At 38.3% G+C, this 20,165-nt stretch overlaps 2 protein-coding genes across 2 annotated transcripts; one reads left to right on the forward strand and one right to left on the reverse strand.

Moving 5' to 3' along the window:
• Positions 1-6,199: 6,199 nt before the first annotated feature.
• On the reverse strand, positions 6,200-9,911 carry si:ch211-107o10.3 (uncharacterized protein LOC407663 homolog). The gene is made up of 7 exons (XM_041993116.1): positions 9,628-9,911; positions 8,930-9,070; positions 8,539-8,730; positions 8,067-8,228; positions 7,780-7,896; positions 7,444-7,648; positions 6,200-7,264 (listed from the first exon to the last, which is right to left on the reverse strand). Exons 1-7 carry the CDS (start codon positions 9,701-9,703, stop codon positions 7,168-7,170), a joined length of 990 nt encoding a protein of 329 aa, XP_041849050.1. The 5' UTR covers positions 9,704-9,911; the 3' UTR covers positions 6,200-7,167.
• A 586-nt stretch (positions 9,912-10,497) lies between these two features.
• Positions 10,498-19,673, forward strand: LOC121650641 (isocitrate dehydrogenase [NADP], mitochondrial-like). Its single transcript, XM_042002268.1, has 14 exons — positions 10,498-11,103; positions 11,399-11,644; positions 13,760-13,987; positions 14,960-15,284; positions 16,191-16,282; positions 16,422-16,587; positions 16,754-16,914; positions 17,010-17,153; positions 17,264-17,400; positions 17,515-17,666; positions 17,767-17,879; positions 18,137-18,234; positions 18,315-18,407; positions 18,548-19,673. The coding sequence occupies exons 1-14, from the start codon at positions 10,960-10,962 to the stop codon at positions 18,630-18,632; spliced, it is 2,184 nt and encodes a 727-aa protein (XP_041858202.1). The 5' UTR covers positions 10,498-10,959; the 3' UTR covers positions 18,633-19,673.
• Positions 19,674-20,165: the final 492 nt, after the last annotated feature.

Here is a 20,165-nt window from a genome sequence, read left to right on the forward strand (position 1 = left end):
AGCAATTTGAATTTCAGGATCAATAAGCAGGAGTCGGTAGGAGTATATCAGCCTGGTGGTATAAGATGTGCAACAGGAATCTTTACAGGTGAGGAAACCTGCTGCAGAGCCAAAGGAAATATGTGGGGGCATTCCACTGGAGTCTATCCAGGAGAGGATTCAACACTCCAGGGGGTACTTGCCCCCTCTCCACCTGGCCGTGACCAACATGTGGTATGTGATGTGTGGACAACATTTTATGGCCTAATGTAGACAGAACATGAAGAAGATACTGAAGGAAAGTGTTTTTCTTTTGGTCGTCTCTGTTAGGAATCACTGATCCCATCAGTTTGCTCATGATGTTAAATATGAAATTTGATAGTTGACAGGTTTTCTTATGTGTGTTTGTTTCTTTTACTGCATTAAAAACACGTTTTAGGTGGAGTCTTTGACTTTCTACGTGAGATGCCAGTGTATATTAGTGAGTGATTTTATTTGTATGATTTCAAGAATAATTAAAATTTGTAAACACATTCAGAACAATAAATCTAAACTAACTGAAGTCATTAACCATGTTTTTGTCTTTGCATATTTTCTTACTGAACAAATATGCAAGTGTGAGTAATCACACATATGTGAACAATGTGGAGCAGACTGATGGGAGACTCAGAGCAAAGAGGTCAGGAATGCGTTCTCTCTAATCCCACTGAGGGACGGAAGATGTTTTAGTAGATCTCCTCTGCTCCACATGAGTAAACCTGGCGTCTGATGTTCCCATAAAACCCCCGGAACTAGATAAAGAGGAGCTGGTGCCTGTTTGCTTTGCACCAGACTTTCGCACTGACAAGAGGAACTCAACTAAATAATCGACAACAATGCCAGCAGAGATAGCCTCAGTCCTTCCTCTGGCGATGGTATGCTAAGACATCACAAAACATTAAAAGCAGAATGTCAACCCATGCAGAAAAAGGGCTGCGTTTTATTTAATGGAATAATACTACAAGGGAAGAGTAAATATTTTGTAATTTTATGGATGCTGAAAATGTAAAATGATCATGTAAATGGTTTCATGTTGGACATTCAATCAGAAACTAAGTTAAGCTATATGCTCAATATTAAAACGCTGCTTAGTCACCACATTTTCTCACTGCCATTACTCACCTCTGTTAAATGTTATCATTATGTTATCATGTTATCAAAACCACTATGAACAAATTTAGATATTCATGTTTATTTTAAAGCATTTATTAATTACAAAAAGACCATTGAAGGTCACTTTTGCCAATTTTTACCTTATTTGTTTGGGAAATGTTTTCCATTTGCTGTGGCTTTGAATTTACAGAGTAAAAACATTCATTGTCAGCTTTTAAAATACTTAACAACGACGATTTAAGAAGCTGCCTCTTTGAGCATAAATGTGGGAGATGACCTCTGACTTGAGGAACTGATGGGAACTACTTGTTGAAAAGTCCAGAGCAGCACAGCGTGTGCTAAACCAGGCAGACAGCTGACTTAGCGCCTCCCATGTTTTTTATGTGCTCAATGAACAATGTCATTATTACCAGTGACAGAATACAGCCTCAGGGCCCGAATACCCCCCCACAACCCTCTGAAAACCCCTCCACCAGGACCCAGCCTTGATATTCTTGTAGACACCCCTGCTCCTGATTCTGGTCGACCCATTCTTCCTTCCTCTCTTTCTGGCCTCTCAAAAGTAAAACCAGAACCATGAGTATCAAACTTATAATGCTTTTTCAGTACTACATTAGTGTACAGGTGCCAAATACAGAAGACAGCAGTTTTGATCCAACATGCTGTGTTTTCATTTCTTTAGAAGTCTCAGCTCCACCCACACCAGCTATGCCCCGCTGGTGGCTTTCTGTTAAAGTCAATAACACTAATAGAAGCATTCAGAATTTATCCACACTGGCTTTACTTTTTTATTTTCTGGGGTAAAAATGTCATATTTTATTTATGAACAAATATTTATTTATATATACAGAAACATCTGTAGCAAACTTATTTTTTTAAGAATAAGTTATATTATGAGGAAAACATTGTCGCTCATGTGTCTTACACATATTTTACTCGTGTTTTGGGTCTGTTGGAGCACATAGATTAATTATTAGACCTTTTACAATCTGTTTTGCCTATAACTTTGGGAGTATAAATTAAAAACAAATGCAAATCAGTCTAAAATAAGGTGGAAATGGTAGAAATATAGCGTATCAAATTCTTAAATTAAAGGACGTTTCTATTTTTCAAAACACAGAGTTGCATCACCTCTTTTAATGAAACTATTTGGAGGAGTTGATGCTCCTTTTAAAAACTAAAATGCTATCCTATTACCAACATTAGTCTTTGTGTTGGCTTTGAAACATTAAAATGATAACATTTCGATTCCTCAGATCACAGGACCTTTTCCACTTCAGCTCAATCTTCACTGATAATGGTTTTCAGAAGTTTTTAATCCATGAACTGGTCTACACAAATTTCTCTGAATCTCATTTTTTGCATGTTTGTCACAATTAAATGTTTCAGATCAAACAAATTTAGTCAAAGACAACACAGAAAGAGTTATGTAGAGAGACTTAAAAAAACTGATTGCCTCCCAAAAATAATAATTGGTTGGGCTACCCTTTGCAGCAACAACTGTAATTAAACGTTTGAGATAACGTGCAATGAGTCTTTTACAGCACTGTGGAGGAATTTTCGTCCACTCATCTTTGCAGAAATGTTGTAATTCAGCCACATTGGAGGTTTTTCGAGCATAAACTGCCTTTTTAAAAAGGTCATGCCACAGCATCTCAATAGGATTCAGGTATGGTCTTGACTAGGCCACTCCAAAATCTTCATTTTGTTTTTCTGCAGCTATTCAGAGGTGGACTTGCTGACTTTCTTTCTCATTTGTTCCTGAATTTCTTTGGATCTCAACAAGATGTCCAGCTTTTGAGGATCTTTCGGTCAATTTCACTTCGTCATGCAGGTCCTATTTAGGTGGTTTCTGGATTGAGAACAGATGTGGGCGTAATCGAGCCTGGTAATCAGGTATAGCTAGAGAAACTTTATATATTGCTATTTCTATTTCTATTTAAAATGCATTTTGTGTTTACTTGTGTTGTCTTTGACTAATATTTAAATTTGTTTGATCTGAAACATTTAAATGTGACAAACATGCAAAAAGATAAGAAATCAGAAAGGGAGCAAACACTTTTATACACCACTGTATTTCCTATTGAACTAAATTGCACCAAGTAGCAAAAATATTTCTAAAACCTGCATCTCATTTTGTTGGAAACCTCAGATTTAGTAGTGTTTGAAGTTATTTATTGCTGTTATTGACCTTAAGTAAATAAAGGAAAGAGACAAAAATAAGTAGGCAGAGAGAAGGGGGATAACATGCGGTATGCAGAGCCATGAATTGAGACTTGATCCAGGACCTGCTACATAGAAGACTTTGGACTGGCCTGGGAGTATTCATGTTCTTGCTTCTATATTTTGGATTGCCTTGATTTAAATGAATACTTCTGTCTGTGTACTAGGGTACTAGACAGCCTTTTAAAGCCCATATATCACATTGTGGCATTATAATTGGCACTTTCATTGGTCTTTTATGAGATTTTGTTTAAGCCATCTTCATGTATTTAACCACTTTCTTTTCTGTTCTTGCTGCCTAAACGAGGACTTAAGTGCTGATCAAATCAGCTGTACTTTTTGTGCATGAATGGTGACACAATCTTCGTCACTGTGGTTGCTCTGACTCAGCTCAACACAAGTACAGACTCGTTCACTAGTAGACACAGCATGGGCTGATATGTCCTGTTTCCTTTTAGGCCTGCAAATGCAGCAAACCTGCATTCCCGCACCTGCCTGAGGCATACACTGTTCATGTCTGTACTCTGGCAGAGAAATAGCAATTGAGAGATAGAGTGACTCAAAGGAGGAGGGGGAGAGAGAGATTGAGAGAAAGACATAAGCAAAATGACCAGAATTGAAAGGTAGAGAGAGAGACACCTGCATACCAGAGGGGCAGACAACACAAATCTCCACTTCACACACATTCTCTATAAGGGTTTATGATCTCCAGGGGGAGAAAACAGGCACAGATAATCTTTAGTTCTTTGCTGGGGGGGAAGTACATGCCACTGCCTGCACCTGCACTAACTGACGCCACATGGCAGGGTGTATGCTTTGGATTTAACTGTGGTTTCTGGAAAACCTTTAGCCACTTTTATTCACAAAACTGTTGCTTCATCAGTACAAAGAAAACACTTCTTGGTGATTTCTGTGTTTACACTTAGGACAACTTTCTAGTCACAAAGACACTTTTTTCATTCCTATAAAGTAGAGGTGTCACTGGTTTCACGTTTTCCTTTTGTTCACAAGGACACTGTTACTGAAAAATGAAGCAGAGTCCTTAAAGAAAGAATTGAAGAGAAAAGCAGCATGGCTTGTTTATGTGTGCAAATGAAACAGGAGTTATTTCCTTCACCCTATGTGTGGGCCTCAGAAAGACGAAACGGGAGAGCAAATGGTCAACAGAGGTCTCACTTTCTAGGAGCAGCTGAATACCAGAGGAGCAGACAGGTATGTGTACACTGGAATGTGCTTCTTAGCCACACCTGTGTGGAACACACCCACCAAACCTGGTTTCTTGCACCCTACTGGCTGATCTCCCCCATGACAGACAACTGCAAGAACTATTTGGCTCAGGTCCTCAGAAGCCAGGGGGCAGGTATGGTGAGTTCACAGTATGAACCAATGGCAGCAGAGAAATCCCTGCTGGCCAGGCGGGGCTGCAGTGAAATAAAACTCATCAATGGGGTGGGTCTCAAAAGTTTGTCAGCAGTCAAACAGTGAAGGGCTACTGCTGCTGGAACCCACTTCGACTGGTCAAAGCTTAACTAGTCCTCTGCTGCGTGGGGATCTGAGGAGCTGGCAGAGATGGTTTACATCTTCGTTGGCAAAATGAAGGAAATGAAACAGCAAATCTTTTCTGCTTGAAACCTCAGGAGCTTCACTTTCAGGACTATGAGGAAAGCAAAGCTGGCTTTGTAAAAAAAAAAAAAAATCTCTGCTTGGAGTTTTGAAAACTTCTCCACAGACTTTCCAAGTCTCAGGAATCATTTTTATCCTGAAAACAATAGTTCCCTCATCACTATACGAGGGAGTCAGATGCTGTTGTGGTACTGTGGTCGCTCACATCTCCTTATCACTTTTCCAGCCCAGCTATAGACTCTGTATCCGTTGGACGGAGAACTGATAAGGGCATGTGCATGACATTACCTACAGATACTGGAGAGCCAACATCTGAGCCAGGGAGCTTGAGGGGTAATTCAGTCATTCAAATTTATTATTGATAATCATGTTGAATGCTGTTATTAGTGTTTCTACTTTGCAGCTAAACAGACTTTTGGTTAGTTTACTGGAGCTGTTTTTTGGTGTTTTGTTTTTTCTTGTTTTATTCAAGCTGTAAAGAAATGTTAGAAAAATAGAGCTTAAAGTTACAAAATATGACAGGAACTTATGTAAGTGCCCACTCCAACATTTTCTCTGCATTGTGCTATGTCTTTTAATTTGTCAATGGTGAGCTTTTATTTAATTTTTTTCATTTAGTGCAAGTTTAGACTGTCACTGCAGGACTTCACAAAAATGGGACATACAAAACTACTGACATGCTCCCTCACAAAAAAGTCTAAAAACCAGCTGCGTGGCACTCTGATACAGTAAGGCTAACTTTAACATGTACTGTACATTGAGGACGGCACAACCAATGGAGCACATAATTGGGTGAGTAAATTCAGTGTTTTATGTGTTTCTACTTATGATATTTGCAAGCACAAAATGTACATTTCTACACTTTAATTAGTTCTCTGTAAGTTCTGTGAAAGAACAAGTTAGTTCTTGTACTGGTGGCTAATGGCCTAAAGCAGGAAAACTAAAATAAGTTAGTATGAGCTTAAAAAAAAAAGGGTTTTGCTTTTAAAGTGGAAATGTGTTTAGTTATCAGATTAGAAATTCTCCCAAACATCCAGATAATTTACACTTTACAATTTCACTTGAAAAAGCTTCATGTTGGATCTGAAATGGTTCAAAGATTTTTCTTTAGTCTCAAACAAAATCCCTAAGAATTTAAAAACTTAAGATGTCATTAATTTGTTTAAATACTTGTATGAATCTGTGTGTTTGCGGCTGCCAATAAAAAGACTAAAGGAAATCACTTTTTTCATCAAACATTTTATTGATAAAATATTTCACTGCTATTAGCTTCCTGATGTACATTTTGTTTATTGTATGTTCAGCAGACAACTTCACGCACTGGTTAATGTTCAATTTAAAGAATGAGCATAAAAAACCTCATCGGTACACAAAAAACAGCACCCCTGTGTAAAACACACACAAACACTGGGGGTGTTCAGTGAGCTGATGAGTCCTCTGGGTAGACCGGGTGCATCCTAACTGCTCCAAGCCCCTGAAGCATCCACTCCCTCCCTACACCTGACGGAGCATCATTTCTCCTCTCAAGTGTGACAGTCTTCTCACCTCTTATCAGCACAGGGTCAAAGGTCACTTCCTTTATGCAACACATTCTACCTTTTTGCTTCATATCATTTCAGATCGGTTGTGCTCCTAATTTTGATGGTACCACATTGATTATACAAATAATGTATTGCTTTCCCTGTTTGCAAATGTTAAATGTCAATAATAAAAACTGATTTTTTTAAGGTCTTAATAGTGTCTTGTAATTTTGAGAAAAATCATTGAGTGTTTTGGCTTATATGCACAAAAAAAAACGCAATGGAAAAATGTTAACAGAAATTAAAAACAATAATCATAAATGTTAGCTTAATTAACTTATATTACCTTATTTGGATAAAATATAATGGCACAAGCATAGATATAGAATAAATCATAAAGGTATTAAAAATTTACATAAGACAAAGACAAAGCATGACACCTGCTTATAACAGGTGTCAGGTGACTAGAAACAGTGTAATAGTGCAAAATGTTGTGCTGCAACCCTCTCGGATTTAAAATATAAGAGCAAGTGAAGAATCTCATTAAATAGTCTGGCCCTCAGCGTATTAGACAATTATAATGAATTGGAGCACATTGTTCACCCTTTTAAACAAGGCTGCTCACACCATCGGCAGGCAGGACTGGTAGCAACATGGCAGGCTGCTGTGTTTAAGCCAAACCAACCATGGACGCACTGAGGTTCCACAGCTTCTTGGCAGCAGCGTCATCTAGAGCTTGTGGTGCCGGCTTTTTGGGGGCACAATCACTGTATAGAGAAATAAATCAATGAATATTGAGATTTTTGTTGTTGTTGATGGATTCTAAGAAAATTTGATTTCATCGACTTTGAGAAAATGATCCCACAAAAGGAGTGAACTAAAAGGGCCATCAAAATTTAAAAATTCCATATTAGACTTTGTTATGTTCACTGTCATGTGTACTTGCCTGTAATAGAGACCACTCTCTTTTGCCAGGCTCTCATCCACAGCACAGTAGATGGTGGTCTGGGCTCCTTCCCAGGGACTTTTGACTATCATCATAAAGAGGGAGGCTAAGACCCTCTTCCACAGAGCTAAGGCAGGGAACAAATGGCGACCCAATTCTGTGTGAATAACCCCCGGATGAAGACTGTACACAGTCACACCAGTGCCTAATAGGAGAGATCCAATTAATCAAATGTTAGTTGCAATGCACAGAAAAAATACTGCTGTTAACTCCGAAAATAATACACTCAAGATCACCAAGAACATTACAGATTCATCAACAAGCACTGGACACTACCTTGGAGTCTTGCAGCCAGTTGTCTGCCAAAGAGAACATTGGCCAGCTTGCTTTGACGGTAGCTCTTATCAGGTTGGTAGTTCTTATCCAGGTTAATATCATCAAAGTGTATACTTCCTGTAAGAAACAGTTTAGAATAGTTATTAAGCAAAAACTATATATAATACACATAAAATAATATTAGTTATTTAAGATAGAACAGCGGACTAGGAGGAAATGTGTCATATATATATATATATATATATATATATATATATATATATATACAAATGATAAACCGATTTTACCTCTCTCATGTGCCAGGCTGGACACGATGACAATGCGACTTGGAGCGGACTTCTGCAGCATGTCAAGGAGTAAATTGGTGAGGAGAAAATGCCCCAAGTGGTTGACACCAAACTGCATTTCAAAACCGTCTTCAGTACTCCACTTGGGACACATCATAATGCCTAAGAATAAAATAATAATAATAATAACAATACACAAAAAAACAATATACATTTATATTCATTCATTCATTTTCTGTACCATTTAGTCCAACAATATAATAGATTTATATTATTGTTTTCCCCCTTCTAGAATTGAAGTCTCTTCTGTGAAAGACCAAGAAAAAATACTGGGAGATACATTCATTCATTTTCTGTACCGCTTCGTCCAATTCAGGGTTGCAGGGAAGCTGGAGCCTATCCCAGCAATTAGCAGGTGAGAGGCAGGTACACCCTGGACAGGTCACCAGTCCATCGCAGTTGTGGGAGATACCTGCATTGTTAATGAGGATGTCCAGGCGCTCCTCATTCTCCTGGACATCTTTGGCCAGGTCTCTGATGGACTGCAGAGAGGCAAGGTCCAGTTTCTTTACCACCACATTGCCATTCCCACTTCTCTGACGGATCTCATCTGCTGCAGTGTTGGCTCTCTTCATGTCCCTACAAGCAAGGATCACTCTGGCTCCTTGATTAAAACAAGAAACATGAATTTCATTCATTTAATTTTAATATGCTCACACTGGACAAATTGCTGGTACAGTAATAATCAAGGTACTCTTAGGTGTGTTTTTCTTTCAACTTATTGTTGATTGTCTCAGTGTACAGACTTTATATTTAAACACAATATAAGAGATGGGCTCCTCTTCTTAGGAAAAAAGTCTTACCTCTCTGGGCCATATCCACGGCCGTTTCCTTCCCAATGCCAGTGTTGGCTCCTGTTATCAGGACTGTTTTGCCGTATAGCCTTGCCCTGCTCCGACACACCCCCCCTGCCATCCATCTTCGCAAGGCTAACACACCAACCCCTGAAGAAAATGTAAAAAAATAAATAAATAAATAAATAGATCAAATAGAGACTAAATTAGCTGAAAAGGACTTTTTAAAAAATCATTATCATTTACCCACATATTGTTGAATTCTTGTTAGTTTTGTTTACTTGACCTTGAAAAAAACTAAAAATACTACAAATTCTATTACAAGAGTATAAAATATTATTTTTTAAAACAGTTTGAGCTCCAAAGTGTTGTGGCATGTTTATGATGGTAAATACTGTGGTCCAGAAACAAAAGCTATTTACTCAAAGGCACCTTTTATAGTTAATGTAATGCATGCGCATGCGCAAACGTTAACAATAATGTGCAATACCAATAATGACCAATAATCGCTGTTATGATGGAACAGGCTATCTACCTGATTTACAAGGTTTCTACATGAACCATGAGGTCAGCATACGGTAGGCTACACGATGCTATTCTGTGGACATTTGTAGTAGCAGCCTGTTCTCTTGAGTTGACTGTAGAGAAAATGTCAAATGGCATAAAACACTGCATTACACATTGATATAATGAAACGATCGGATTACCTGCTACAACAACAACTGTGAGACCCGTTGCATGGCTCTCTACAAAATCCTTGATAGCGTCTGCGTAGTTTTGCATATTTTAGGCAGTTCGCCAAACAAAATTTGAAAAATTCAATGTAACAGCAAAGTTTAACTTAATTAAACGTTTTCGTGGAAACTCCCTCGTACCCTGGACAAAAACAAAACAAATATTAAGGAAAATAATTCAAATAGACGTTTTCCCTTCCCTGTGTTGCATAGATGGTCTATATTGTATGTTGTAATAAAAGACTCGTAGCCGGAAGTGGGGGAGTGGCAAGCAAGGACAGATTTTCAAAGTAATTCTCCTATTTGAGGAGTCGTCCGCATTCATAATCAGCATATTTGGATTGCTTCGTTCATGTTTTTAGCTCGTGTCAAGACTTCTACAGGTTACCAGAGTGTCATTTAATCCAGTGAGTTGCTGACACAATCTTACACGCAAAGTTTGACCATGTACTTCAAGTAGGAATGTATTTAGTGCCTTTACTTTAAACTTCCTCCACGACTAACAAAGGTTGACCTTGGAATTTAATAAAAGTTTATTATTCTTGTTTCCTCCAGCCAAAAGGATTGGGGGCCTTTTAAAATATTGCAAATTTATTTTCGAATATGTTATTTTGGTCTATTGTGTATTCCATTGTGTGTATTTGTGTATTTAATTAACAAGATCTATCTATCTATCTATCTATCTATCTATCTATCTATCTATCTATCTATCTATCTATCTATCTATCTATCTATCTATCTATCTATCTATCTATCAGTTTACCTGAATTAATGAGATTATAGAAAGAAAGAAAGAAAGAAAGAAAGAAAGAAAGAAAGAAAGAAAGAAAGAAAGAAAGAAAGAAAGAAAGAAAAAGAGCTTAGTGATATTTGTTTGTCGACTTTCCTCCTGAGACTTCAACCTCTGATTGGAAACCTATTGGCCTAAATTACGTATCTATCGCTTTATTTACTTATGTATTTAATTATTTCGTTATTTCGAATAACAGACCTTTTTTTACGCTTCCGTAGTCTTTGACTGCTGTAAAGATCTTATTGGTTCGGGTTACCATAATGTCTGTTACAGTTTATTTAGTCATCTTTTATCTTTAATCTATATTAAATCTCTTTGCCTGACACGAGGAGGCTTTTCTCAGCCCTGTTTGACATTTTTGTGACAGTTGTGTTATTTTGACCACAAAATATGCGAACCTGTCCCGGAAGTTATTTGTACTCGCGCCACGTCAGAGCAGCGCCATTGTGATCTTCTACATCACTGTAAAGGGGAGCCTCTACAGTTTTTTACGCTTCATTTCTACTTTCATCATGTTCTACCTGGGACTGTGCTGCTTGCTGCTGCCTGTTTGCTTGGTGTTTGGGACAGAGCTCACATTTGAACTCCCTGACAACGAAAAGCAATGTTTCTACGAGGAACTGGAGAAAGACGTGAAGTTTGACATAGACTTCCAAGTGAGTTAGTCTCAAAACTTGTTAACGGCACTGTGTGTGCAAGATGCTGCCAAACTTACTCTTAAAGTTCAAGCGATTATATATTATGTTTTCTGACTTTTGCTCTCAGAAAGAAAGGGTATTTGGGTCTCAATTGCTGGGAAAAAAATAAAAATAATTTGAAGTGATACTGTTACCTATTTGCAGTATTTGAAAAGCCCAAAATATATTAAAGTAGCATGTTACACTGTCACATCTACCTTGTTATTTACATTCTCTTGTAATCAATATGTTTTTGTATTTTAATAACTTTTAGGTCATTGCAGGAGGCAACTATGATGTGGACTGCTTTGTCACTGATCCCCAAAACAATGTCCTGTATAATGAGAGGAAGAAGCAGTATGACAGCTTCTCTCACACCACAGCGATGAGAGGAATCTACAAGGTCTGCTTCAGCAATGAGTTCTCCACTTTTACACATAAAATAGTGTACTTGGACTTCCGTCATGGTGATGAGGAACCTCTTCTACATAGTATGACCGGGAGTACAGCACTGACTCAAGTAAGTCGAGGAACGTGGTGCATTATTTAGAGGGAGCAAAAGCAAGCATACAAATAAGAGACGTGGCCGTTTATGCTATACATATTTTAGAATCGAGCAATGAACCAAATGGACAAAACACTGAAGCAAAAAATATATATATATATATATATATATTAGGTTTAATTATTTGTTGACTTTGTGGTAAGTGTGAAAACACTGATGCATTATTATTATTAGAATAATTTAATTGATGAAGCAAGTTCTCTGGGTGGTGCCAGAGTTGTCTTGGACTTCATCCCATCTAGGTCGGAAGGCAAAACTTGAAAAATGACTAAATATATTTTGCAAGTGTTTTATTGTGACTTTAATAACATTTTGAATGTTTACAATTTTGTTTTTGTTTTTTTATTTGATTTGATTAAATTTGATTAATTCAATCAAATGGGAAAATATACAAAAAATAAACTTTATCAATCAGTGGCCACTTTTAGTGGCGTCATATCAAATATAAGATTTCTTGGTTTTTCTATGCTTTACTAAATAACTTAGTTTAATATTCTATCCATACAGAGTCATAAACTACACAATGAAGACCACCTGCCTCATATTTTGACCACCAAATTAGCTTTGATCCATCAGGACAGGTACCTAATTTGGGTGTCTAATAACCTGTGGTCCTGGGTTTTTCTAAGTATACCTGGGTATGGCTACAGAATGAAGCAGCAATAAAGGTTTAGTATTTAATCTCATTCACCATGATTTTTATATTAGAATGATACTTTTGCACATGTTAATCAGTTTTATTAATTTTGACTTGGGCTTAGGTAAAGTGACACAACACAGACTGGGGAAATCAGAAGGATCAACTATATAACTCGATTAACTGTCTGGCCAAAGAGCAAAAGTCACCACCTTGATTAAGTCAATCAAATAGAGAAGTGTCTTCCATTGGAGAAGTACTGCAGCGATTAATGAAAGCCATTTAACCCTAGCTGATGCAGCGAGCAGCTACCAGGTCAGATGATGTGCTTGTGCTTGTGGAAAAGATGCTACTGTTTCAAAAGTGTCACATTATTGTTCCACATAAAGTAAACAAAATAAGTAAGGGGATTACTGAAACTACCAAAATTGGGTTAACAAGTGTCTAACACATAAGGAAAAATTCCGGTCAAAAGAAAATCCAGGAATGGAGTTCACTTAAACGTTTGATGAAATCGACATCAGCACTCGCAGGTCGTAAGTACAGTGTTAAAAGAGCCCAATGTATGGAGACCAGGCAGTTGTGTAGCCTTAAAAAACCACGTGAGCACAGAAAAAGGTCATGTGGACTAAGGAGTCCAGATTTACCTTGTTCCAGAGTTTTGAGTTCATCAAGCTGGGATCTAGGGTTGCTTCAGTGGGTACGGTCTGTGTTAAATCTTTTTTCTATAGATTTAGTTTTTCTTCTCTGATGGCTTGGATATATTCCTACATGAAAAAAACGATTCAGACGGCCTTAAAGTGTGAAAGAATGGTTCAGGAGACAGGAGATACTTTTATAAATGGATTGCCTACAACAGAGCCATGATCTCACCCAGCTGGAAAACTTTGGGATATGCTGCACAAAAATTTATGCTGCTGCTGCCTCCCATCATAGATACAAGATCTTGGCAAAAAAAAAAAATAATAATAATAATGCAACTGTGGACTAGAAAAAATCCAACACTGTAAGCTTATAAAAACAGTGCAGCTGTGAATGCAGCCATACTCAAAGCCAAAGGTTATCCAAGCAAAAAAAAAAAAGTGATAAAAAGTGTGATACTTTTTTTTTTTTTTCCTCCAGGCAGTGTGTGATACTTGGCTCAAAATGTGTTTACTGGCTTGTTTTGTCTTCCAGTAACACTTTCATCCAAATGGGATTGTCCGTGTAACATAGACTTCAAAACAACATGAATATGAATGTGACGACCGAAGGGTTCTCAACTGAACGTTGTGTCTTAACTAGATGATTGTTACTGTGTACTACACCTGCTGGTTTTAAAGTTATTATAGTTTATTCAGGTCGAGTATAAAAGTAAACTCTCTCATCTCTTCTTTTAGTCCTGAGATTTGTTGGAAATGTTGATTGTTTTGTGTTGGCCTTTCTGTTTTCAGTTGGAGTCATCCTGCGTTGCCATTCATGAGGTCTTGAAGGTGGTAGCGGAATCGCAGACATGGTACAGGCTAAGAGAAGCCCATGACCGCATGAAAGCAGAGCACCTCTTCCAGCGGGTGACCTACTGGTCCATCGGAGAGACCGTCCTGCTGTTCGTCATCGGTATTGGTCAAGTTATGCTGCTAAAGAGCTTCTTCAGTGAGAAGAAAGGCTCTGTGATGGCCACAACTTAGAACTCACTGGTTCTGATCTGCCTTCAGGCAGAGCAGTTAAAATTTGGCCATGTGACTGTGCATTTGGACACAAGTCCATTCTGTATATTTGTTTCTTTAACAAGGATTTGTTAAATAGGTAGAGCAAAAAATTATTCTGTTCCCAGTTGCTTACTGTGTCCAACAAACCTGATTCTTTTCTTCGTGTTTGTTTTTGTTAACAAGTAGAACTGAGGTGAACCACCACAAATGCATTATTTGATGTCTTTCAACATTTCAGTGAATATTTATGATAATTTAATAGAAATACAACATAAGCTGGTTTTGTTAGATGAGCTCAGAACTGCTCAAACTTCTGTAGTAGGGTCTCTGTGGGTCCTTATCGTGATGCCCAGCAGTTACAGTTAAAATCGTGGCACATGGATAGAAACCAAAGAGGCATGGCTTATAAATATATTTTGTTTTATTAGTGTCTAATACGTTTGTTACAACCTTTATGAACCCTGTCTCTCTTATGTCCCTGTCTGTCTTGTACTAAGTGCCTTAATACACATATTTCTCTTTGTGTCTTAAGTTTGTTTTTAATTTAAATATCTGTCATCTTGTTATTATTGTTTGATTGGAATCTGTTTTCTTCAGTTCATTTCACATTATTGGACAATAGAAAGTGACTATATATATATATATATATATATATATATATATATATTTATCAAATTGTGTTTTCAGACCAATTTGTTATATTGTCAAAACACGAAGATGCAAAAGCAAGATTGAGTGCAGTGTCCTGTTTATTAACAGTATCACCTAATGATTTCTTTGTGAACTTTTATATATATATATAGAGAGAGAGCGATAGTTCATTTTGAGTTGCGAAGCTGGTGAGTAAAAAAAGCTGCAGACGAGAGCGTCTTCTTTTATTCCAAGTTTCCTTCTATTCTAAGTTGGAGGTCTGAATGACCATTTCTGAGGTACTTTTAACTGCAGCATGAGACCAGGAAGTGTCTTGCTCAGTTTGAGCCGGTCTTTTTAGCCAATCAGATCGAAGCGCCTTGTGTTTACGCTGACGTGTTGGAATTTACCCTCGCCTACATCCGACCGACGTCACTACTTTACAGGGCTTTACTTCATTCATACAGAAAGAGTGTAGTTCCAGTGGTTCGTGATATCAGTCAATCCCCTGAAAACATGGCGGGCTACCTGAAAGCTCTGACAACAGCGTCGAGGAGCGCGGCTGCTGCGCTGTCGCAAAACAACCCCGCAGTGTTTTCACCCGCCGCGCTCTGCCTTCACAGACTGCACCACAGGAACTGTAAGTCAGCCGTGCCGTCGATTGAAACCACAATGTGACTCAATATGCACTGCAGCTGGTTTTGTCAGTGAAGCTTAATGTGTTTTATGTCTGCGTAAAATGAGTAAATAGTTTGAAATAGTTGTGTGTGTAATACACACACACACACACATATATATATTTATAAAGCATGACTCTGGCAAGCGGCAGGAAGTTACTATTTGGCTTTTAGCCACTGGTGAATCAGACCTAACTGGAACAAAGAGTTATGATTCCAACCATTTTATCCAAGACAGTTTCGTTTGTCTCTTAATATTCATGTTAAATATTGAAGAGAAACATGTTTAAATCACCAGCAAATTCCTAAAGTTATATAACCTGCATACTTAGTTTTAAGAAGTGTGTCATTGCATATTGTTTCAGCCTGTTTTACTTTTAGGTCCATGTGTTATCAGGTACAATAAAGGTTTGACTGGTAATAAATGCTATCAAAGCTCTCAAGGCCACAGCTTGAAGACTTAGTTTCTTTTCTAAAACTTCATATGAAGGATTTAATAGATCTTCATACACAGTCTGTAGTATCATTGTATCTGTAAGTGTGGTTATATAAAAGTGAGTTGTTCTGTTGTATATCAGGCAACTCTCACAGGTGAGATAACATAAAAAAAATATTTTGCCACTATTCCAGGCTTGCTGATTAGCTTGGGCTGTAGATTACAGACAGAGTGGGAACAGTCAGAATGAATTCAGAAAGCAAGAACTATCATTACCATTTAAAAATCTTTAGAAGATAATCTAGCAAGTGACAGCCTTGGCTATGTGCAAACTTTGACCCTTTGTTTCTCTTCCACCATTAATCCAATTCCCATCCTTCTTCCTTCTGTAGTGGAAATGAAACCTTAAAGTTAAAGTAACCAAATTTTTCAGATGCAACTAATCGTATTAAGGTGGACCAGCCAGTGGTTGAGATGGATGGAGATGAGATGACTCGCATTATATGGGAGTTCATCAAAGAGAAGGTAAAGTGAACAGAGCTGTAAAATCTCTTTAACTTTCTGGTGACTATTTAAACAGAATGCAATAAAGAATGCAACATATTGTATTTGTGGAATTGCTGTGCAGTGTTGTACACAAGTAACAAATCGACATCTTATATAGCTCATCCTTACCAATGTGGATGTAGAGCTCAAGTATTTTGACCTGGGTCTGCCCTATCGAGATCTGACAGACGATCAGGTCACTATCGACTCTGCTCTGGCAACCAAGAAATACAATGTGGCCGTTAAGTGTGCCACTATCACCCCCGATGAGGACAGAGTTGAGGGTGAGTCAGACTTGGATGCTTTTTCTCTTGTTCTAACTTTGCACCAAAATGTTTGTTCCACATGCTTTTTAGATCTTTACCAGTTGGTTTCTTAATTGTGCAAAGCTTTATTTACATCCTCAAAGAGCAGAAGCTAACCGTATAATCCTTTTAATCCTTTTGCCAGAGTTTAAACTAAAGAAGATGTGGAAGAGTCCCAATGGAACCATCAGGAATATCTTGGGTGGCACAGTTTTCCGTGAGCCCATTCTATGCAAAAACATTCCCCGCCTTGTTCCTGGTTGGACACAACCCATAACCATTGGCAGACATGCATTTGGTGATCAGGTATTTTTTTTTTAATATGCATACATGAGTATTTTTCTTTTTCATAAATGCATCCAAACTAAAATATTTTTTCACACTCTTGTTTGATCTTGCAGTATAGGGCCACAGACTTTGTTGTTGACAAGCCCGGCACGTTTAAGATTGTGTTTTCCCCAGCTGATGGAAGCAAGCCGGCGGAGTGGGAGGTGTACAACTTTCCTGCAGGGGGCTGTGGGATGGGAATGTACAACACTGATGAGGTAAGAATTAGTCCCAATGAATTGTCAAGTTGAGTGGAATCTCAGGTTTTCTGCGCTGTGATTGTTTATGATTAAAATCTGGACCTTTCTTTTTTGTCTTCTTTGCTTAGTCCATCAGTGGTTTTGCTCACAGCTGCTTCCAGTATGCCATCCAGAAGAAGTGGCCACTGTACATGAGCACCAAGAACACCATCCTCAAGTCCTATGATGGCCGCTTCAAAGACATCTTCCAGGACATCTTTGAAAAGTAAGACGGACTACAGAAAAGCATTGTCGGCTTGTCACAGTTTTCCTAAAAACCACCAGGCCGCAATCAATTAGACTGTCTGTGTTAAGTATTTGATCATTTGGTCTAATTCAGAACGTATAAGCCAGAGTTTGATAAGCTGAAGATCTGGTATGAGCACCGGCTCATCGACGACATGGTGGCTCAAGTCCTGAAGTCCTCTGGAGGATTTGTTTGGGCCTGCAAGAATTATGATGGAGATGTGCAGTCCGACATTCTGGCTCAGGGTAGGTGGAGGACAGTTGGACGAGGCAACGCAACCACAGTTCTCACTGTGGTTTTCTTCTTTTTATGGCATGTTTTTCCTTTTTCTTTTCTTTGGTGCAGGTTTTGGCTCTCTCGGTCTCATGACATCTGTCCTGGTGTGTCCAGATGGTAAGACTATTGAAGCTGAGGCTGCTCATGGCACTGTCACAAGGCACTACCGTGAACACCAGAGGGTAAGGTCAACAGTTTTCACAGTGGGAGGACAATCATGTTAAACTGAAGTTAAAAATGCAGTTTTCATTTAAGGTTTGACAATGATTCAGAGCGGACAACAAATGTGCCAAATCATATTTGGAGTGAATAGATCATTAAAGAAAGAAAAAAAAATCTGAAGTATTTTGTGAAATATTTGAATTTATGAAAATCAACCCAATGTCGATGGTTTTTAAGTTTTTAAATAATCAATATTATTTGCATTATTGCTTTGTAGGGAAAACCAACCAGCACCAATCCCATTGCCAGCATCTTTGCATGGACCAGGGGACTGGAACACAGAGGGAAGCTGGATGGAAATCCTGATTTAATAAAGTATGCTGTTCAGTAAGCCATTTCATGAGTGTGTAAATTTTATATAATAATTTTTGTCAAACTACATCCTTGCTCTCTAGGTTCACCCAGACATTAGAAAAAGTCTGTGTGGAAACTGTGGAAAATGGTATAATGACCAAAGACCTTGCAGGCTGCATCCATGGCTTGGCCAAGTGAGTGTGAATTTTTTTTCATATTTGTCTAGCTGTATGTTGTATGTATATTTGTTTTACTCTGATAGCTTAACATCAGAACAGATTTTATTTTTTAGCATTTATGTTCATACTCTAACCACTGCACTCCAATCCTGCAGCTGTAAGCTGAATGAACACTTTGTCAACACATCAGACTTCCTGGATACCATCAAGACCAACCTGGACAAAGCTCTGGGCAAATGAAGAACAATCAGAAAGCACACTTACAGTGTAAAATCCTGTTTAAGATATTTTTTGTCTGTTTTTACTAGGGATGTGCACGGCTAATCAATTTAGTTGAAATGGGGCAAAAGTTGGCAGCTTTTAAAAAAAGTCGACTGTTTTTATTTGGATGAGAGTCTCAACATGCAGACATAGTGCTGTTGACAGCGCTGTGGTAAAAGAACGGTGTGACCCTGTAATGTCGAGCTAGCAAAGGGGAGAGAGACACACGCACAGGTCTGAGTCAAAGTGGGCGGTGGAGCAGAGAAAGTTAGCTGTTTTCTCCAACAGTAAACACCACAAAGCTGTTCTAGTTACAGCAGAGTCCCGTGTCTGCTTTACCGCCACTGGGTAAACTGCAGGGAGTTCACTCCGAAGCTAGCTTTTAGTGATGTGTGATACCACTGATTGTCTTTCCGATCCAATACAAAGTAAAATTCAAAACTTAATGTGATTGGAAAATCACTCTCAAAGCTACACTAAAGAGAATGAGAACGATTGAAGTTATGTTTTTCAGCCATATTTTTATCTTTTAAAACCCCACAATAACTTCTGTGGGTTGATCTTAGGAACACAACCGAAATCATACAGCCATTTATTGCAGCATTTTCTTATGTCATAAATGTACATAACAAAAGAGGATGCCGCAGTCTTAAGAATGAGTGGGATTTCTGTTGTTTAAACATCAACACTAAAACCTAAATCTAGCAGACAGATGAAAACCACTTTCCCTAAATTCAGCATCAGTGCTACACAGCTCCAACCTTTCTCCATCTGAAGTGGTTAGTACCTGCCTGCAGCATCCAAGAGTGACATCTGTCTCACCCTTGCAGCACCTGCCTACCTTCTCAGCATAATTTCAGCATATTCTGTTATGATTGACCATCAGCTGTTTAAGGTTTGTGGTGTCACTACAAAACATCCATGTCGTCCCAAACACACTATAAGTCGCCGATGCTGTTCAGCTCCAAACATAACTGCAATGGACTGAGTGAGTGAGCTGTGTGTTGCTGTGCATTATTTCACTTAAGAATATGGCAGGCAGAAAAAAAAGTAGTTTCTACCAACTGAGAATACTTTAAACAAGATCCTGATAGTATAGTTACTTTCCACTGTATTCCATTTTAACAGTTTAACCAGTTAACCACCAAATTACACTTTTTTTAATATTCTAACATGAAAATCGATTCTAGAAAAAAAAAAAAAAAAAGCTGGTATCTGAGGTATCGATATTTCAGTATCGAACTGCACATCACTACTAGCTTCAGCTTCAGCCCAGGAGGAATCACCTCGTCTCCGTCTCCCTACGTTGGTTTGGAAGTGGAAGCAGGTAAAGTTTAACAGCTGTTTCTGTCAGAGTTTTCACTGATAGTGGAGTCAGCAGACCAGAGCAGAGCGATTACTAAACCATCCAAAAAAATGTTGCACCTCAGAAGCAAAAACACCAGACAGACAGAAAAAAATAACTTGTTTTGTTGTTGCTTAACACTTCTGTAGACGCAGTGTTTAGTTCAC

The sequence above is a fragment of the Melanotaenia boesemani genome, chromosome 1, assembly GCF_017639745.1.
Source record: "Melanotaenia boesemani isolate fMelBoe1 chromosome 1, fMelBoe1.pri, whole genome shotgun sequence".
In the NCBI taxonomy this organism is placed as follows: domain Eukaryota; kingdom Metazoa; phylum Chordata; class Actinopteri; order Atheriniformes; family Melanotaeniidae; genus Melanotaenia; species Melanotaenia boesemani.